Raw genomic sequence first — 21,737 nt, 5'->3', positions numbered from 1 at the left:
TTGTTCTGCAGGATGGACAATAATTTGTTCTGCTATATTTCAAAAGTCAAACCCTTTACTTCTTCAAGTAAATATAAGATTTTGCAGCAGAGTGTAGTTTGCTGCATAATCTCGCTGATTTTTATTCTCACAGAAAAGCTCCTGACAGTGCATTAACTGAAAATGGCATTATGGCACAATTAAAAAAAAACTATCCCTGGCTATTAAATTGCTGCTGCTTCTCTGTCACACTTCCCCTTTAAAAGTGTAATTGCAGTGCAGGCGCAGTGGGGGCCTCCTGCCCTACAACGTGGCCGGGCGGAATGTAAACAAAGGATCCCATCAGTGCACGCGCGCAATCATCAAATAAACCCTCCTTTTTATCCGAAACACTTAACTAACACCACGTGCCATGAAAAAATATACACATTGAATATTGTGCTACATCTTAAAACGTTTTAATGACGATAAAGGACTCGAAACATCATCAAACGAAGTGGACACTTTGGGGCAATAAGATGGTTTAATTTTCAAGCCAACATTAAAGCGGTTTCGTCAATGGGTTATTGCAAACAAAAAAAGGAGGCGGGGGAGTGATTGAGAGAATCGGGAGCCCCCCAGCAGTGCTCGTTGTAACACGACGCCCGTGGAGTTGCAATCATCACATGGCAGATGGAAATTTCCACTGAGTCCTTGCTTGTTAAATGGGAAGGGTCTCCAACTCTTGTCTTCACTAGTCCGTCTCCTCCTCCGCCTGCTGCAGCTGTCCGCCCCGCTCAAACAGCCGGTAAGACCCCTACATTTACTTTTAATTCCTCCTCTACCTGCTTTCACTTATCTGATTAATCCCGACCACCCTATCTGAGACCCTGAAAGCGGATAGCTTAATTCTGACCATTAGATACCCCTGGAAAAAGTGCATCTAAGATTTTTTTTTTACTAATTAAAAAATACAACAAAATAAAGAAGCTGGCACAGTTAACGCACGAGTTTGATACGTTTTGATGACTTGAATGAGGGTTTAATAAGCCTATCCTTCATTGCATTCACAAACTCATCTTGTAAAGAAGGAGCAACAGTAGTCGTGTGTGGAGGGTGTAGCCTGCAGTCAATAGGAAGCAGTGTTAAGCGCCAAACATGCGTCTTTATTTATCCAAGGGAATTACGCCTTATTTTGGTACACAGTGCTAGTTTGGTGTCTGGACGTCGCTTTAAAATATATGTTCTGACTGAAGGCACCAGTTGATCATATGTGCTTTAAGTACTCTTTTGCATGTTGTGTGTTTTGCTTACTTTCTGTGCCGTGCTGTTTTTCCGCCTTTACTTGAGGAAAGCACAAAGGCGACTGTTGCTGCTTCAATGCGCATCATTTCTGCTGCCTGGTAATGTGAGCATTATGTGTGTGCAATTTCAGAAAATAAGAAATAAACCTTTTTTTTTCAAAGAAGAAGACACAAACAGAGTGGAGACAGAGATGTACTGTTAATGTAGATCAGGGTTTATGTAACAGCAGACAGGGGCAAGCTGTGAGTGGCCTGCTGAGCTGACTGAAGACCAATAAATATGTTATGACTGCAACCACAAGCTCCAGCTGTTGTTCTAGGCTAGATGAAAGTAATTACAAGGAACTGTATGATTTTTTTTGAAAGTAGATCAGATTTAAAAAGAAAAAAAAACTTGTGACGAAAGTCCCTTGTCAATTCTTTTTCATTTGCTCATCATATCCAAATTTTAAATGTCTTTCAGTCTGCTATAGCTTGGTAATGTCTTACAGAAAGAAAATCAAAGGAATCTGACAGTACAGCCCAACAGTATCTGTCAGTCTTTGAGGGAGTTTACAAAAATGTGCCTGGATGCTTTTCATACCTCTGCTCATTTGTCACTTTCATTGCCACAGTGCTTTATGTTCGTCCTTCACATAACTCTGCTTTAACTCAAGCGCCCTGATCCTAATTTATGCATGGCAGTGTGGCTAAAACAAAGCCCAGGTTCAACAGACAATATATCAGCTTTGGCACATTCAGGTGTTGAGTTCAGTTTCTACCAGAGCTTCTCTGATTGCTAAAAATACTCGGTTACCACACGGTGACTGTGCACAGGCTCTTCAACCCCCCTTGGTTCCCCTTTGCACCTTACTTACGCAACAGCAAAAAATGAAGTGAGGCCCTCCTTTAATGAAGCTCCTCCTACAACTCCATCAAATGTTTCTTGAGTCTCTGCGGTTGTGGTGATCATGGATGAGTGTGTCAACTCATCTAATGGTAAAGATAAAAAGTGAATTAGCAAAGCCGTACATACATACACATGGTTTTCTGTGCTCGATAAGAAGCAAAACCATTGTGCACTTGTATAACTTGACTGCAACTGCCTAATTCAGTGGTTTTAATGCTGCAGGTAAATACTGTTGTGGGTTAGGGAACGGTTTTTAGATCATTGCAACCACTATCAGTGCATTAGTTTGAATTCTACTGGACTTTTTTCCCTTGGAGATTGGTGAAAATAGACAAGAATAGGTTAAGGGTATTACATTTCTGTGGAGAATGGCTCTAAAACCTCTTGAATTAAATCACAACTTATTCATCAACTTGATCAAAGAAAATCTGATATTTTCATCTTTCTTCATTAAAAACAGACAGCAAAAACTTATAGCACCAAGAAGTAGGGGTGGGAGAAAAAATGGAAAATTGATACATCAGGATTTTTTGTTAAACAATATTAAAATCTGGATTCTTTGTCAAAAAAACTTTTTTTTTAATTCTTTATTTCAATTTTTGTTTAAAAACTGGACTGGAAAAAAGTTACCACTTTTCTACAGCAGAGGGTGAAATGTTTCTCTCTGACTCATGTTATGTGCATTTTATGGGAAAATATGGCTCCTGATATAGTCTATAGACATTATCATCATCATATAACTTTTTCACATGGTCTGGTATTAAAAAAGCAAATTGAAACTTTTAAAAATTGTTAATATCGACAAAACGCAATCTATATCAAATCAGCCCTCCAAAATCGTAATAAAATCGAATCGCTACAACCTGCCCTACCAATAAGTGTAGATAATGTATCCCCATTAGTTGTCACATCTCAAGCTCAAACTCCCACATCTTACTGCCTTAATGGTAATTGGTAATCGGAGGGAAACCCTCTCCTCACCAATTTGGAGTTTAGTTATTACAGCAATTACCCAATGTCAGATCTTATCCAAATTATTAAAAATAGCTCTTTAAAAAAAAAAAAAGTTCTTGAAAAAGGAACTCTGCTGTGCAAAATGGGAGATCCTGAAATTGCTGGGGTAGAGCCTCAGAAAGCCCCAGATTCTTACTCTCACTCCAATTGCACGCGGCTGTTAACACCGGTCTTTATGAATTAGTTGTTTTTCTCATGTTTATTTTTGTTTTTCAGTTGTTGTAATCAGTGTAAGGCCCATTTGCTTAGAACAGGAACAAGTCACCTCATATAAACGCTCAATGATCATTTAAACATTGATCATTCAATCGTATGCAAACACCACTGGTACACAGTAAAAATGTCTGCTCTGTAGTTCAGATATGTGTTGTATCTAACCCTTTAAGTATGTGATTTGCATGTTGTTTTTTGCACTAGTTTAGCCAGCCCAATGGCTACACTACTATTTTGATAAGCAGGCCCTCATTATAGATAAGAAAAAAAATTAACAAAAATGCAGGCTTTAAAACACAAGCACTAATGTAGCCCTCATGGGTTGGTTTTAGATAGTGGGTGATATCATTAGACTGGTATGTGTTTTTTGCTCTTTTGGCAAAACTTTTCATCTGTTTAGTATTGCATTGTACTAAAGCGGTGAACACCATGATAAGATGACTTACTGTGAAGACTACATTTCATTTATCAGATAGTTCATGACTGATCACCTTTAAAACTTAACTTTCCAAACTGGTTGTAATTTCTGATAAATCTCTTAACACCCAAGATTATTTAAGCTCCTTTCAGATACAGCGAAAAGATAACTCAGCGCCTGAGACAGAAAGTTTATTAGAAAAAATTACATTAGATGTGTCAAAATGAGGTTTTAATAAATACTGTCGTCCTTTTACTTTTCTTTACTCCCAAACCAAAACTTGAGAGTGACTTTTCAAGGCTGCAGGTGAGAGGCGACACCTGTCAGCAGGACCAAGCTTGGCAGCAGGATCTCACTCCTCATTGGCTGTCAGGAGGCTGAATGACACATGTAGGTCAAACCCTGCTGAGCAGCTGCAGGGTTGGAGCGCTGCGGGGTGCTGGCTGATGTAACTTTGAGTGCGAATGAGCCAACAATTTGTCTAACTGATGCAGAGTCAGTTTCAAAGGAGTGGAAATCGCTAACACAAAGACAGAGCGAGGCTCACTCGTGAAGGAGGGAAGCATTTGGCAGATTTCCAAAACGTCAGCATGTTCAATTGAAATCTGAGAAGGTGTTTTACGAGACGATTTAGTCGCAGGCCTATTTTTACCTGCTGGATTACATAACATAATGACAGGGAATGTACAATGAGGACGCTTCATTACATTGGAGCTTTTTAAAGTGAAGTGTTGTCAATCCACTTGGGGAAAGTCCCTTTTGGTCTCAGCACATATGGTGGTCAGGGTCAGAGGTCTGCCACAGGGGTTCAGTGCCCTGCTGTAGATCCTATAAACATGGAGGGATGTTTGCAGTCACAGCTGCCTGATCACTCTGTTTGCTGTGCTGAACTTCTTTACAACTTGTTGTCGTTGGAAAAAACAGGGGATGCCACTGTGTCATAGATGTCTGACTTTAAGAGAACAGTATCATCTTTGGATGTGTGATCATTAAGTTGCAGCTAATCAGATACCGGGTCAGTAAAGTAAGTTATTTTTCACTTGAACTTAGTTTGAATTCACTTCAAGTCATAGTCTGAAATAACCATGGAACAATGGGTTTATTCTGCGTAAAATAACAAAGCATCTTCAGCAACATGCACGACAAGATGAAGGAAATTTGTTCTCTCTGGTCAAGTGTCTGATTGGTTGGATTGATTGTATAATTTTTTAACCAAAATTTACAAAGAAATAAGAGTGATAAAGACCACTGTGCTGAATTCACCTCCTCATAGATGATCCTGTTTTATCCTCTGTGAAAGATCCTCTAAGCATCCTTTACTGAAATTGTGATTTGTCCCCATTAGAAGTGGAAATTAGAGCAGCATTTATGGTAAAAACGTTTCCCCAAACAGTTGTAACTGTGACTGTATGACTGCCTGCCCCACCTGAAACATCTTTACACTTCGGTTTCATGACCGATGAGACTCAGCGTTCACATGTAGGTCAGGTAGTTGGTTGTTATCAGAGTTTGCCCGTTCTGAACAGAACCAGGTCCAATCATTTTTAATGTAAAGAAGTCAAATTTCATGAAGGAACAATCACTCTGTCAGAATCAGATGCATGCCATATTGCAATGAGTATGTTGAGACCAGTGGTGGCTGCTGGTCAGTCAAGGAGGGGAAGCTTATTTTTTTCCAGCCTACCTCATAAATTTGTTTATTTAAACTTAAATTCTACCCTCTGTGTCAGCTTGTTAGCAGCTGGAGCTGCTACGTGAGACTATGACAGGCTGTAAGTGTGAGTAACAGGGGGAGAAGCTCCGCAGCTGTAGCTGTAGCTGCTTATTGGTGAAAAGAGAGAGAACACAAAGCTCGTCGTTTTTAAAAAAGGTAAACTCACTAGGGAAAGATAAAGCCTCCGGATCAGTCCAGAACAACTAAATGTAGAACTCAGAAGATGCTCTGATGGAGAGTTATACTTCAAGATCGCTGACTGGCTCATTTCACTGTTAATCAAAAAAAGGGTTTGGCCTCAGACAGATCATCCAATCATAATGCAGAAGCCCAGCGTCCAGGCCAGCCCACTGCCTCATAGACCCCCAGAGACGCTGAGCATCCGATGGGCGGGACAAAGCCCAGCGTTTATCCAATGACCGTCCAGTTTCCACAGTGTAACAACCCACTCTACGCTTCCCCGCTGAAGTCAGAAGACGCTCAGCGTCCGACTGTGTTAAAGCGCTGAGACACTGCGGGGATGAATGAGAAGGAGGTGGAGCCAGTTACCTGTGATAGGTAGCTGATTCTGAACAAAAGATGAAAGAATTCTAGCGCATATTTTATCAATGAAATGTACACACAGCAGTACATATCACCACCTTTTTGGGGGAAATTTTAGGGGACGCTGAGCTTCCCTTGCAGTCTTAGGCCCCGTTTACATGACGCTGAAAACGGTCAATTCTGCAAACATTTCGTTGCGTTTTGGCCCTCCGTTTAGATGAGACCACGTTGCGTTTTCAGTGAAAACGCAGTCTTTTGAAAACGCTCCCCAGAGGGGAAAGATTTGAATCCGCTCCTCCATCCAGCCTCTTGTAAACACAGAGCGGAGCGTCTCAGGGTGAAACGCTGACGTCACCGCCAGCGCAATCGCAGTTTCAGGTGAAGGCTGCGCGCGCAGCCACATTTCCAGTTGAGCCATTCCAGTCCAGTAGGTGACGGTAATGCGCGTCATGGCTGGATGGCCGACCGTCTCACACAACAAAACGGAAAAAGAAAGAACAACCACAACAATGTTGGCAGATTTCCGAGCAACATATGTGCTTCTTACTATCCACATCGCTAACTACTGGGCTGGCATGGCCACTACATCGTTTTGACTTGTCCTCCTGGAGTCGTATGAACGCGGATCGTTTTCATGTCGTCCTCATGTAAACGCGGGTGGCTTTTGGAAACGCAAATGAAGAATCTTAGCGGGAGTCTCCGTGTAAACGGGGCCTTAGAGCAATCGCCACTGGTTGAGACTACTGTAGGGTCATGTGGTGCCTCTTGACTTGAAACACTTGGAATTCTTTGAAATAACAAGGGATTCATATTTTCTCAGAGTGTCTCTATTTTGTTCATTGAGGGGATAAGACAGCTACACATTACAATGTGTAGTTGTCCACCTTCATTGTAGAGCATTGCCAAACCTGACCAGTGCCAAATTCTCCCAAAAAGGGCCTCTAAATGATCAAAGCTTCAGGGTCACCGATGCAACAAACAGCCAGTTTATGCCCACACTGTGCTGTAAACAGATGAACAAAAGAGAAAGACATTTGTTAAAGCACAATGTGCCCTTATTTTCCACTTTGCATAATTTCACCCATTAAGGTTATGAATTCACACTTACATAAGTGCAAAAATTGTGTTTGACCAGTCAGAGATGGTGAAAAGGTGCTGGAGAAAGTTTTCAGTTTACTGCAGCAACTTATCAGAAAAAAAAAGTATGTTTCAGGAGTAAATCCTCAGATTTTAAAGTAGGATGACAGTCATATGATACCCTTAAATGTCTTGATTTGTTTCATCAGTAGCTTCATTTGAACAGTTCAGTTCCTCTCTCCACTGGACCTTCAGTATTTAGTTTGAGTTATGTGATTAAAATCAGCTGATCATTCTGCATGGCTGCATATGATGTTTTTGCACTTGCAGTTTCAAGGACTCATTGCTGGAAAAAAACTGATGTCACCTTACTTCAAACTATTTTTCACTGAAGTCAAGTCTAGCTTGGAAATGAGATCACGTTACATGGCGTGATAGTGTTGTCATCTTTAGTGTACATCATTGGACAGATCAATACTCACTGATAAGATGATAACTGAGTGACTGCTACGGCAAGCTCACAAACAAAGTTAGGACACAACAGGCTTTTGAACAAGAGGCCAACACAGTGTGTACTAAAGGTCAACTGGCTTTTCATGTTCCATGACAACAAAGACTTTGAATCAGTGTGTTTCCTGCCTTCAATTCTGAGAGTAGTGTGGTTTGACATCATTTATTTTTCTCAGAAGACTCTCACTTTCTTACCTTCATTATTTGTAGACATGTTGGATCCCAGATTTTTTTGTCCTTTTTTTGTCCTTTGCCAATCACATCCCTGATGAACAGTTTTCAGAATCAGAATCAAGTTTTATTGCCATGTACAGTGTGTTGGTGCTAACAACTAACAAGAATATATTAAAAATGCAGATAAAAAATAGAAAAGTTAAGATATAAAATTGCGATTTTTTGGACCAATTTTGCATTTGCGTTTTAGCATGCGATTTTGTTTGGGAGGGACATTTATCTTCTGCATTATTCACTATACAGAAGCACTAAGTCATTCCATAGCATGACCGACATGACAGAGGATACTGTCAACATATAAACATTTCTTTCCTGCAATTTTCGATTGAAAAGAAAAAGGAACACAGGGAAATTTGGCTGATCACCATTTGTCAGTAAAAGTAACAAACTATATAGAACAAAGTAAACACAGGGTATTAGGAAGAATATTAGGGCCACTGTAAAAAATAAAAAATAAAAAGAAATATTTTAAGAAAACTCAGAGTTCTAACTTTAATCTCAGAATTTTGACTTAAATCTTAGAATTCTTACTTTTTACTAATAAAAAAAAAAATAGTAATTAAAAAAATGGACATTTTTTTTGTCAGTTGCCCTAATCCACTTCCACAGAATCCTGACCTTAATCTCAGAATTCTAATTTTTTAGTAGTTAGTAAGAAACAAAAAATTGGATTTCCTTTTTTTTTTTTTTTTTGAAGCCCTTATCCTCTTCTGTCGGGTATGGCTCTGCCAGCCACAGTCATTATGTCTGCAGATCTCTGTACAAGTTACTGTATTTCCTCCAGGTCTGGGTACATGAAACTTTTTTTTAAATTGCAGCCTTTGCGATTTGAAAATCGCATTACATCATATTGCGATGTCAGTTTCAATTGGATTAATAGTTCAGCCCTATATGAAATATACAAATATGTAGAAAAAATAATAATAGTAAAATGAAAAAGAATTATCAATTTCCTCAAAGCTAGTCTCTAACAGGAATTAGGGATTAGCTTCTTAATGAAAAACAAAGCTTGACAGTCAGTATAGTGGAATACAGACAGTTACAAACACCAGATATGTAGTTTGTCTAAGCACAACTATAGTGGAAGAGAAAATGGAACTTGTGTTTGTCCTGTGAAGGGTTTGTCTAGGGAGTACTGCAGTCTTATCACTTGTGCTCATGTTTCACACCTTCATAAATCTTAGCTGTCTAAGCTCAACCTAAAAGCATGTGCTCTGTCATTGAGCTCTTTTTGTATGTGGAAAAACTTCTCCAGTCCAGCTTGTGGGACATTTGCTCAAGTTCAGATGCAAAGTAATGCAGAAAGATAAGATCAGCATCATGCTACAATGCTTTTTCATTCTATATGTGGGTTTTTTAGCTGTATCGTGATGATTATTTTGCTCTCCCATGTGTCAAGTAGCTACAAGACCATGTTTTTAGCCACGCTGGCTGTGTGGTTCAGCAGTTCATGTTCCCAAAAGAACTATGACCTTCGAGTCTTTCTACTGCTCCTGTAACAAACTTCAAACTGCCTAACATAAGCATGCTGTGTAACTAAACTTAGATAATGAGCATGCTAAACTTGTATGCTTAAAATCAGGATGTTGACATGACCTTTGTGAGCATACCAACATTAGCATTAAGCTCAAATTGCAGCAATGCAAGAACAGCCAGCTATGACGACGCATGAGTCCATGAGAAAGATTTCCTTTGAAGAGTGATTTTTTTTTAGCTATGGGTCCATTTGGATGAAGCGATAACCCTTTTTAGACCCTTTTTTCTACTGTTAAACACCCTGAAAGCTTCCAACTGTGACTGCAGACTAACTGCGCAAAATGGAGTATCAGGTGTTAAAACTCGCCCGCAGGACCTGTCAGGAGAAAAATCATGACCCTGGCTGAAACATTTGCATACATTCCACGTGTGCAAGCAGCTGAGCCAAAAGTTGAGCTGGAAAATCAGAAATATGCTGAGGTGAATATCAGCCAATACTAGACCTCAGATTTTTGGCATCTGTATTGTATGATTCCTTCCATCTCCAGGAATTTCACAGGGCTACTGCTGGGTTTGTAACTTTATCGAGAAATTTCTAGGTCAAATGGTCTACCATATACAGTTTTGAAGATTTAAGTCAGAAATAGTTGTCTTTCCCTCTAACAGCCCATGTTGATTTCTTGGAAGTGAAAGTGTGTCATCTTTTTGTGCTGTTCGTAAATTGCTCCCATGTGGATCCAGACAGACGGATCATCTGGCGGAGCGTGTGCACTCACTTCAAACCAGATGTCTGTGACTCTCTGCTTTGTAGGATGTAGGGGTATCCCTGCAGCTCCAACATTTACCCCCTAAAGTTTTCAACTGCTACACTTCACGACCGAGCTCAGTAGCCACATAACTCAAAGTACTGAACATAACCGACGGCTGTAAATCCGTCCTTCTTGACAGCCTCCATTTAGAGCTGTAATTGTTTGGGCTCAGCCTCAACCTCAGCGGGGTTACATAGAGTGAACAAGGGAACCTTTTAGGTTATTTTACCATTAAAGCTGTGTTGTTCTCATTGCTGCACATTGATCAAAGTAGTTTATTGGGTGTATCTGGGTGTATCCTATGCCTCCCCACTCTTCAATGTTGGTAAATTTGGGTGATGTGTTTAGGTTTCAGTGAAGCTGGTTTCTGCAGCAACCAATCATTGAGTGATGTTTAATACAGAGGCTTTTGGTTAAAACTACAGTGAATGATGCTCTTCAATAGGGGTGGGGGTAAAAAAATCAAAAATCAATATATCAGGATTCTTTGTAAAAAAAAAAAAAAACAACTTTTTTTTTTTCAAATTCAAATTCTTCATTTCAATCTTTGTTTATAAACTGGATTGGAAAAAAAGTTACCACTTTTCTCCAGCAGAGGGTGAAATGTTTCTCTCTCTGACTCACGTGATGTGCATTTTATGGGGAAATATAGCTCCTGATGTAGTCTGTAGACATTATCATTATTTAACTTTTTCACATGGTCTGGTGTTATAAAAAGCAAACTAAAAATCGTAAACATTGATGAACCGGAATTTTAGGCCCCGTTTACGTGACGATGTTTCACATTTTGTATAAAGACAGTCAGCAGTTTCAGCAGATTGAGCAGCACAACCATGACACGGTAGAACACCACGATCATAACAACTGTACTGTTGTCCCGTCGTATGCGCTCGCGTGAAGCGGAGTGTGACGTCATCGTTTCCACTGAAAACACCGGCTTACTGTTTACACGGCAACGGTGTCGGCAGTGTTTCAGAAAAATCCTACTCTGGAGGCTGTTTTCAAAAGTTTGTGTTTTAGGTCGACTGAAACACTGTGTAAACACGAGGCTGAAACACATCAAAACTTTTGCGTTTCACCCCAAAATCGTTGTCGTGTAAATGGCCTCTAAATCTAATCCGCTCCGCAAAAATCATAACAGAATCAAATTGTGAGAATAGCATAATTGTCCCAGCCCTGCTCTTCACATATCCTTGTATCCTAATTCTCTGATAACGCTTCTGTTTTCTCGATCCTCTTTCTTCTGAGGAGAGTTTAGTTCTTAGAGATGCTCTGTGACATAACAGTACCAAATCTACCTCTGGTTCAACAGAGGACCGAGGAATATTCTCTCAGAGATTTGGGATGCAGAGCATGTATTCTCACAGTGGCATGACTCTGTGGCTGCTCAACACCCCGACTTTTGCCACATGTGCTGCACCTAATGTCTGCAAAGGTGTGAGGGCCTGTTAAATGCTCCTCAATGGATTCAACAAGTTTGAAATTGTTGAATCCATCAATTTAAAAAGTGGGCTGTTCTTATGCTGAAGAGCAGATCACAAGAATTCCATCTGCCTTAAGCAGTTGACATTTCTCTCTCTGAACTGCTTCATTACATTTGCTTTCTGGCCTCCAGTGGAAGACTGCGGTTGTAAATCGTTGTTCCCGGGACATGTGTTAATTTCTTTAACTGAGCCAGCATGAAGACAAGATGCCTGAAGAAGTTCCCATATTTCTTTAACACACTGCTCACAACCAAGGACATACGATTTTTATAGTACTGCAGATCTCAAAACGCATGATGCCAATTAGGTGTTTATAGAACAGATTGGATGTATGGTTATTTAATGTTTTTAAAAGCCCCATGCTCGAGGCTTCTTTGCAACCAGCGGAAAAAGAGGCATCTAACATGTTTCTACAAATAACAATGACTAAGCATCACATGATGTATGTCATATCATCTAACAAACGCCTGCATGCAAAGCACCCATAGATTTTACACACAGAGGACCAAAATATCCACTGGCTCGGGCCTGTGAAATTCTTTAGGAGGCCACTAACTTCCAAAGAGTTTGCTGCTCTCTTAAAATAATGTGGTTATGGAAGTGTTCTTCAGCACCTCTGTTAGCTTTAGCTTCAGAAAGTGATCTAATGATAATTTTACTTAAGGTAGTGTTAGAGCAAATATTGTCTGTCATCTGGCCAATCATTCAGCAGCATGCCCTGTGTGTATTTACAGTCAGTCACATGGGGTCGAGAGGGTAAGGCTTAGATTAGAGGTTTTATATTCCAGCTCATAATCATCACTGACAGTGTTAGACTGCTGTACCTGCCCAACGAAGATATAAATATATATTTATTACATATTGTTTGCTTGCATATAAATCTTATTGGTATTAAACTAAGAAGACAAATGATCTTTGTCCTGGAAAGCACTTTCAAATTTAAAGCTCCTGTGAGGAGTTTTTTTAACCAACTTTAAGAAACAAAAACATACAAGTTCAACCACCTCTTCTTTACTTATTCATATTAAGTTACAGCTACAAGTGGAGGATTTTGACTCCTGCTTCTCTCAGGAAAAAGTCATAAGACATGACATTTCACAGCTGCCACAGGACCCTGCTTACGTAGTTCATTAAAAATTCACTGTACACGTTTAAAAACAGCTACTGGGTAGTGCAGTTATAGATGGAAATGCTAGATAAATCAGTACAAGACTGAGCTCAGGTTTTGGCGTCACATGACAGATGTTTTGGTCAAACAAAGGTTAATAACCTCTTGATCTGTGACGTGAACATCCTCCTTCACCTGTTGACCGAGCTGATGTCAACACTATGTTGTTCTGCTGGTGCAGAAAACAACATTCATACGCCTTCAGGAGGAGTGTTAAAGGTTATGAGGTATTCTGCTGCAGGAAAAAAGTTTTTTTTTTTTGATCCATAAACACTCAAGTTCAAATAAACATTCACAGAGATTATGTTAACAAGTTCAGGCCATCAGGAGCTGAGCAAACAGTATGACACCATCATCATTAGAGCAATACTAAAGCCTGTGTCAAAACAGAATCATAACAGTGAGGCACTTTCCACTTCAAAGACAGACTTTGGAAAAATAAGCTAAGCAAGAAGTGCACTTCACACAAACAGTCCAACTGTCCTGGCAGGCGTCTGCAGTATGTGGACACCGCTAGTAAGATGACAAAGTTTTACCAAAACACTTTCTGAGACGGTGGGTACAGAACAAATGACAAAGGAAAACATGATCAGCACTGAGGAGAAAGTGTCAGAGGAATGGTGCAAAGTAAAGAAACTTTAAGCACTTGTTTGACCAACTTTTCAGGAAAAAAGTTTTCCACTGTTGTCATATACAACTGAATAATACACAGTAAAAAATACTTTCAAGGGCTGAACAGGATTCTTTCCAACCAAGAAATGAAAAAATATTGAGTGAACTGTTGCATAAATCAAGCAACAAGCAAATATTCACATTTGTGTATCTCACAAGTTACCATAGAGTAATGGAGGTCAACAAACCTCATTATTTTACTTTCTTCTCATGTGTATGAAAATTTTTCTTTTCCATAATGAAGGCAACTAATGCATCAATTTCACATTTTTTTTTTTTAATCTTTCAGCTAAACATATAAACCTATGTGGTAGACAAGTTTGTTGCAACTTAAGTGTTTTTGGCACCTGATTCATTGCTGTTTTATGTTTACAGTGAGTCAATATGTAAATCCTCTCCTCTGTCTTGGGGAAAAAAACCCCACAATAATTCAACAATCAGAATGTTTATTTTGTTAATAATAATAATACATTTATTTAAAGAGCGCCTTTCAAGAACTCAAAGACACTTTACAAGGTAAAAGAAGTATGTAGCATAAGTTTAAAAACAGAACAGTAAGTTTACAAATAATGAAATAACAGTAAAAAACATGTATGGAAACAGAAGATGAGGCAAAAACAATTCAAAGGTGCAGAGAAAAAGCAAGGTCAGGACAGGGGTTTGTTAGTTTAAGTTAAAAGCTTTGCGAAATAGGTGAGTTTTGAGTTTTGTTTTGAAGGCGGCGGGGTCAGCAGTATCACGGAGGTTTTGTGAAAGTGAGTTCTAAAGGGAAGGGGCAACAACAGAGAAGGCTCTGTCCCCCCAGGTTCGGTGCTTGGTTTGGTTGTAGAGATGGTGAGGAGGTTTACAACTGAGGAACGGATGGTGCAGGAAGGGGTGTAGGGGTGGAGCATATCAGTAAGGTATGGAGGGGCCTGGTTGTGGAGTGCTTTGTGGGTAAGAAGGAGGATTTTAAACTGGATACGGCATCGGACAGGAAGCCAGTGGAGATCTTGAAGAATGGGGGTGTTAGTAGATAAACACATAGATGTGAGGTTTAAAAAATAGTTGGGAAATTGATGCAGCAACTGCCTACGTGTTGATGGAAGACACTTCACAGTAGTTAATAAATTAAATACTGAGTAACACCATCTTTATCATGTTTGCCCAAGTGCCCAGTGTGGAGAGTTGGCAGCCTGAAGAGAACAGATGATCTGAGAAGGAGCTACACATTGGCATTGAAACTACACATTGCTGAATGCAGATATTAGAAAACATCACACCTCCTCACATTTTTTTATGAGTGTGTGTTGTCTTGACTTCAAAAGAGCAAACTCTCTTGGTCCTGAATCTTCTACTCCCCTGCTCATAGTTAGCGACCTTGTGAACCCCAGGCCTCCAAGCTAACCCCTGACCTTTTCTGGTGTGTGACCGGATTGGCTCGGTCACAGCTTTCAAGTCACAGGTAATTGGCTGAGTATGCGTGTTTACGCCCCACACTGACTGAAATGACTGTGATGCCATTGAGGGAATGTCTCTGCAGCTGAAGAGAAGCTCGTCGTTACGAGGGTTTATGATTCTGGGAATTTTATGGCTTTTTTTGCTTTAGGAAGTTTTTCTGTTTCAGGTGTTCACGTGGGTCTGAGTCCACTGTGAACCAACAACGCAACAAAATTGGTGTAAGTTAAAATGATAGAAAAGTGAAACCTGCAACAAAAAACTTCCATCAACTTGTTGCCTTTCTTGATCTTGTGTTGTAAAATGGAGAATTGTAATTTTGTTCCTTCTAAGAAGATTTGAAGAAGATTGGATTTTAAGAAAATCAGATTTTCTGGAAAGGGCCCAATTTTGTTGCTGTGTGAAAAACTGCACAAATAGTGTCTTTTTTTTATGGCTTCCCATTCTGAGTATTGTAGAGTGTTAAGATGCTTCGTTTACTAAATTTCCTGTTAATTGAGCTAATTGAAGAGAAAAGGGCTTTCGTCCCCGACATGCACATGCACCATGTGCCACCCGCACAATTACAAACTCATGGAGCATGATGGGAACAATACTTCCCCCTCCTCCCGCATTACAAAGTAGGCAAAGATAAAAACTCATCCCTAATGTGAGCATGACCCTGGGCACAGCGACATCCCCCGTGCTGTCGTCTGATTGGTCAGATTGCGGCACAGCCCACCCTGAAACCACTGACAGTTACTCACAGACCATCCTGGGCATGTGAGGAGCAGCGTGTGCAAATAACCGTGCGTGTGTCTGTGTTGGTACAGCACAGTCGAGGACAATGGAATTTGTTGTTATAAACGTGGGTGGTGTGTGTGCTATCAAGTCACTGGTGCACACAGGAGCCTCATGTGACCCTTGACCTTTACATGAGTTTGGCCTGTTTAATTTTCTGGTTGCATAGAATTGAACATACATGGCATTCATGGTCACGTGGCAGGTCATGTGGTCACATCTTAAAGCAACCAGGGGTATTTAATAGAATGGGTGCACTCTTGATCTTCAGTCTGACGTTGGCGGTGTCAGAGCTTGGATTGCTGTTTTTATTTATTTATTAATATTTTTGATCATTTGGACTCTTTACATCTGTACATGCTCAATTCTACGGCACGTAAACATTTTTGCGTCATCAAAGTGATTTAGATTGGTTTTGTGATTTTTCTTAGTTACATCTCTTTTGTCCCTTGCCTCCATGTACATTTGAGTTGCCTCAGATGCATGTGTGTGTTGTAGTGTGTGTGTGTATGTGTGTGTGTATAGGGGAATTTCAAGGGTGCTTACGACTGTGCTGAAAGAAGGTGCGGTCTAAGTGAACTCCATCCACCCTCATTGGTCAGAAGAGGCCCTCCCTCCTCCCTTTTAAAAGCCAGCTTTCTCACCTGAGTTACAAAAGAGCTGCAGCCTCTCACCCTCTCACATATCTGTCTTCTAACTTGTGCTTTTTAGTCAATAGTCATTTATAAAAAAAAAAAAATTGAAAAAGGTTCAATTCTGGAATCAATTGAGGAACTTGAGATAAAGTAAGTATGCATTTTTTGCATTAAAAACGTAGTCTATAATGTGCAAGAAAATAAGTTAGTGATTAGGAGTTGGTTTTTCTTTTGGAGTTAAAATTCATATCTCCTTAGCCTTACTTTTCTAGCTGCTGCAGGGGTGTGTTTGAGAAATGCATGGGTTTGTATTCAGTCACAAATCAGGTAGAGTGAGTTTTTTTTTTTCCTGTTCCCCTTGCTGGGAGGAATTTCTCTCTCAGGTGGCTGATGCAAGAGTTTGTTTGGATGAAGGATGTGTGAAAGTAGATGGGAGTGTTTCACAGAATAGACGCATGAGGATTTTAGGACCTACCTGTTAAAAAGCCCAATTTGAGGTATGCATTGAATTTGAATCTATGCACGAACTGAGAGCAAATAAGAGACTTTGCCATTTCTGCATCTATCCGCATAAATGTTGTAACTTTTTACAAGAAATGATTACTACAATAGAGACTGTGGTGCATCTAAACTTTTCTTTTTCCCCACGTGCAGCCTAAACGTGCAGTATTTCTGTCCAAAACTTGTCAACCAACCATGCATCTCAACAGATTTTGCATGCTGCTGTAGAGAAATAAGTGAAACTATGGCCAGGAAGTCATTAAGCTTTACATATGCTTGTCTTGTTTTTACTTCTTGTACCTGATTGAGTAAAATACCAAGCTTTTAGATAAAACACAAACTGTTTCTAAATGACCTAAAAGACTTTTCTTACTGCTTGTCAATGTTGCCGCTGGGTTGGATTCTGGCAATAGTATTTCCAAAATGCAAAGAGGTAATGTTTGGAAAGAGGTAGGACTAGATTTTTTTTGTGTTTGAGTACTACAAAAGAATGTACACATGGAACCAGCTAAGACAAAAGTCACACAGCTCGGTCTGCAAGTCTTTGTGACATTAATCAGAAAGAATGGGTGTCTCTCCTTTGCTCTGAATTACTCTTATACTAATTACTATTATTATTACTCTGATACATGACTTAATGTGGGAAGTGTGATTAATTTGAGGTGCTCATTTTAAATTAAATGATGAGGTTACTACGACTCTGAGTGTTAAGCTAACACTGAATAAACAGTCGTTAGGTGAAAATAAGTTATTAATTCAATTCAAAGGCAGTTTTTGTAGTTGCACTCCAGCATAAACCAGGCCAGTTTATTTGCCAAAGTTTTCTGATAACATGGCTTAACTACTCTTCATTAGGCTTATGTAATAGTAGAGTTGTGACCATCGTTGTAAAGGGGTACCCTTGTGGCCAAACCCTCTACTAGAGAAAGAAAATCGAGACAGGTAAGAACTTGTGAACCATGAGGAAGCAGCAGATGCTTAGAGTTGCATAATATGCCTGCTTTGGGGTCTGGCTCACACTTAGCATTAAAATAGACAGATGTCAACTCAGGTGTGAAGACATCTAGGGACACCCTGAGGGACACAATACTGTAGAAATGACCCTGGCTGCTTAGGTCAGGGTTGTATTCATCTGAGCATATCATTTATATTCATGCTGCTCTGAAAGGAGACTTGATTTTTAGCTGTTTCATTAGCATTCGTTAATTAGCATTGCGATTAGTTGGTACATAAATGGCCCCTGCAAGCATGTTGTTCAGCTGTGACATCACATGTAAATGTGGTCGCCATTGTGCCTCGAATGTAAGCAGAGAAAGTTCCAGCAACAAACAGGCACCCAAGATGCTTTTACTATTCATCCTGTTGCAATGAAAGAGTGAACCGCAGCCCGTTTTGGCTTTTCATGTTTGAGACCACATCAGAAGTGTGTGTGTGCCGTGTGGCACGCTGCCATACGTGTGTCCTTCTTTGCACTGGCTGTATCAACCGCAGCATCAAACCAGGGAGCTTGTGAAGTTAACAGAGTCAGACAGGTTAATCCTTTGGCAATGAAAGTGAAAACTATTCTCCGTTTCACTCTCGCCACAGAGCAGACAGCGACACAGACAGATTTGGGTGTACTGGCGTGTGTGATGTTGTTGTTAACGGTAGCGTAGCTGCTTAATCTCTGTTGGCTTGATAAAGTCTGGTTTTAAAGCATACCACTTCCAAAGAGCTAGATTACACTAACAACAACAGCCCGAACTTCTCCAGGATGGAGAGTTTTGACACCTTTAACACAGTCTGTTGCTGAAAAAACTGTTGCAGACGAAACGCTTTGTGTAACCGGATAATGGCATGTTCACTGTAAACACTTTTTACACACCGTGTTGCAGAGATCCTGCTGCGAAAAAGCTTGTGTCAGTAGTTGCTTAACAATCAACCATAGGTTTCCTTTCTAGCTTACTGCCGCCATCACTGATCTCTATTCCCACTGCTTCTGTGTATCTTTCTGTTTTCTTCACTGCATTTATTCATATACACTACTGTTCTATGTAGTTTTCTGACTTCAAGAGTAAAGCATGAAGCTTCTGAATATTCCCTGACGTTATCCATGCATACTGCACTTCTGTGGGCAAACATTCAAATCTGGCTGCTGTCTTCCATCCAGCTCCCCTCCCAAACCTGACAGAGCCTATCAAGTAGTTTCTAAAGAATCATGGGACCTGAGATTCTTAAAATTATCAGGAAAATGTCAGGGAGTCATGTCTTCTGGCTCTTTGCACATCTTGGCTAAGGCACAGGGTTGTTTCCTAATTAAACTCACTTAACATATAATAGACATGGTTCAATTTTAGCTGCACAATATATTGTGGGTTTAGTATGTTATGAGCATGATTTCACCTCCAGGTATGAAAAGTGTGTTTAAAACCAGTTCATATTCTCCATAACTGCTCAACGCTTGGGGTGTGTTGGATTTTTGCAGCCCTGTGTTTTGGTTTCTTTCAGGAGCAGGGTTGCAGCAGAGATATTTGTTGAGTAATAATTAAAACAACCACACTGTAGATTGTTCTGCTTTTTCTTTTCTATCTTATTACTCAAAACACTAAGACATAGAGGTTAAAAAAAAAGAAAGAAAAATGCTCATTTAATTGTTTTTGTACAGAAAACCACTGCATGCTTGTATTTAACCATAGCTTAAAGATTTTGCACACCATGCCCTGGGGTAACACGCGGTACGCTGTGTTTTCTCTTTTTAGCTGAACTAATAATGTAGCATGCTATGGTAATGTACTCTAGTTGAGCATGCTAACATAAAAGCACATAGAGTTATAAGGCTGCTGGCAATCAACAAAAGAACATCTGGGAGCTGCTTGTCAAAAGTCATGAGTACTTAAATGACCAATAGAGTTTTTTTTATTATGTTTAAATAGAAAAATGAGAAAACTGACATGTTTACAGACAGAGTACAAAGCTACAGCCAAACTGGAAACAGGGAAAACAGCAAATCTGACTCTGACAATGTCCCAATACACGTCTACTAGCCCCTTTCAAGTCTGGGGGCTGATCCAGAAAGCTGCTGTTAGTCAACATTTGCATGTCTTTTAGCTAGCTCTTTGACAACGGCTCGAGGGCGGAAATTAGCATGTAAATGTAACAGTCTGATTTATTTATCCTATTTTATTACCGCCTTTTTATTAACTTATTCAGATTGGTTGAAAGAAACTTTTCTAGACTGAAAGCTTAGAAGTGTGACAACTCCTCACTCTGGACCAACACCATTCACCCCATGGCATAAGAAGTCGTAACCATTTGTGGGTGTTGTTACAAACTTCTGAATCACATAGCTTTTTTTGTGTGTAACTATTTTTTGCTGTGGTTTTGTACCTGTGAGTGAGTTGTGTTTTTTTTACACTCATAGAAGCAGTTACTGACTTTGTCCATTGCTTTAGTCCCTCTTACATAAGCCCATGATGAATGACACTGATGGAATACATACAGTATGTGTGTGCCCCTCTGTAGCACTGTTGGTTGTTTCTTGTCACTGCGTGAGGCTGAGCAAACGAAATGGCGAATGAACAAGGCGGTCTGTTGATGGAGGCCGTCAGGTGGCCCCATGAACTCATTGTATCTTTGACCTGGTTTCAGGGTCTGTTGACTTAACTTCAGTCAGTAACCTCCATTTACGTCAATGTAGGCTTGTACTTTCATAGAACAACCATAAAAGAGGAATTTCGTCATTTATTGCATAATTGTAACAGGAAGGATACCCAAAGGTGCCAGTCCTCCTGTTCAACCAAAATATCCTGATGGTATAAAGTAAAAATAGTTAGGACTTGTGGAGCTGCATTGGGTGCCAGTGTTGCATCACATCCCAGCATTCCTCTTCAAGGCAACATGACAAATAGTCCCTCTGTTCCAGGAAATGGGATGGACTGGTTTGCAGGCTACAGGGCCCCATTTCGTTTTCCAAAGTGTTCAACATCAAGGCCATAAGGCTCCTTTGTTGGCAATAAAGCCAGACAATACATGTATCTGCCTGGAAATTTGCATTCCTGTGGTAACCTTAACTGGAAGTGAAGTTTAAGACTTTGGGAAGTCACTGGAGATTACAAGTTGGCTCATTTCAAATGATCTTAGTCACTGAAACATAGATGTTTGCTTTGTTTCCATCTTTTGAAGGTTCTCCAGAAGTTAAGAGAGAAGCTGACCATCATTTTGTGAATATTAAAACCCTGAGATTGTAAACACCAGATCTCTCTGCTGCTCATACTGCTGAGGACCATGCCCGGAGTCGTGGATCGTATGGAGCTGAGTAAAGTCTCCACAGAGGCTGATGATGACAGCACAGACAGCTTGGATGATCGCTACACAGAGCCCATTGACTCTGAGAAAGCCACCATCGACAGGTAGGAGTTTGAATGAGCTCTTACTGCAAGGCATTTCATGTTTTAGAGACTCTTTTTCAGGAACTTCTGCTCATTTCCTAACATTTTTCAGTCTGTGCTGTACCCTGACATTTCTTAAAATAGAAGTATAAATGAATGGATCAAGATTGGCTCAATGTATTAATGCCTATTTGAAGTCTGAAGAGCCATTGTTATAAACTACATACAATTTTGCTGGACTACAGTGATTACTTTTCATTGGAAACCTCATGCATACAACAAAAAAACATGTTCACTTAGAGGGTTGAAATGTTTTGTTGTGGGTAGCTCATTTCTCTCTCAGTACAGTTTTTTTTTAAATAAATCCAAATTTTTTTAAATATTGAACTTGCTTATTTTGCCAAATATTCAACAGGTGGGCACACTGTAGAAAACTGGTTTCATGCCTGCCTCAACTCTGCTTCTTCCTCATTCTAGGATGAATAAAGTTAGGTTGAGTTAGCAACTGCCGCCTATCGGCTACGACACTTTCAG

The 21,737-nt window shown here is 40.0% G+C and overlaps 1 protein-coding gene across 2 annotated transcripts in view; it reads left to right on the top strand.

Moving 5' to 3' along the window:
- The first annotated feature begins 300 nt into the window (after nt 1–300).
- The window catches only part of slc38a4 (solute carrier family 38 member 4), a 46,375-nt gene continuing 24,938 nt past the window's right edge, over nt 301–21,737 (top strand). Inside the window, exons 1-2 of one of the 2 annotated variants that reach the window (XM_074698206.1) lie at nt 301–766; nt 21,007–21,224. In XM_074698206.1, coding sequence (XP_074554307.1) covers nt 21,100–21,224 — 125 coding nt within the window. In that variant the 5' untranslated portion in view covers nt 301–766; nt 21,007–21,099. Of the gene's footprint in view, nt 767–20,997; nt 21,225–21,737 lie in introns of both variants that reach the window. The other variant, XM_074698205.1, reaches the window with a different exon arrangement.

Source organism: Halichoeres trimaculatus, unplaced genomic scaffold, assembly GCF_033239565.1.
Source record: "Halichoeres trimaculatus isolate MK-OKI-2021-1 unplaced genomic scaffold, fHalTri1.1 fHalTri1_scaffold_21, whole genome shotgun sequence".
In the NCBI taxonomy this organism is placed as follows: domain Eukaryota; kingdom Metazoa; phylum Chordata; class Actinopteri; order Labriformes; family Labridae; genus Halichoeres; species Halichoeres trimaculatus.
The sequence above is the reverse complement of the archived record's forward strand: the minus strand, read 5'-3'. Positions and strand labels throughout refer to the sequence as shown.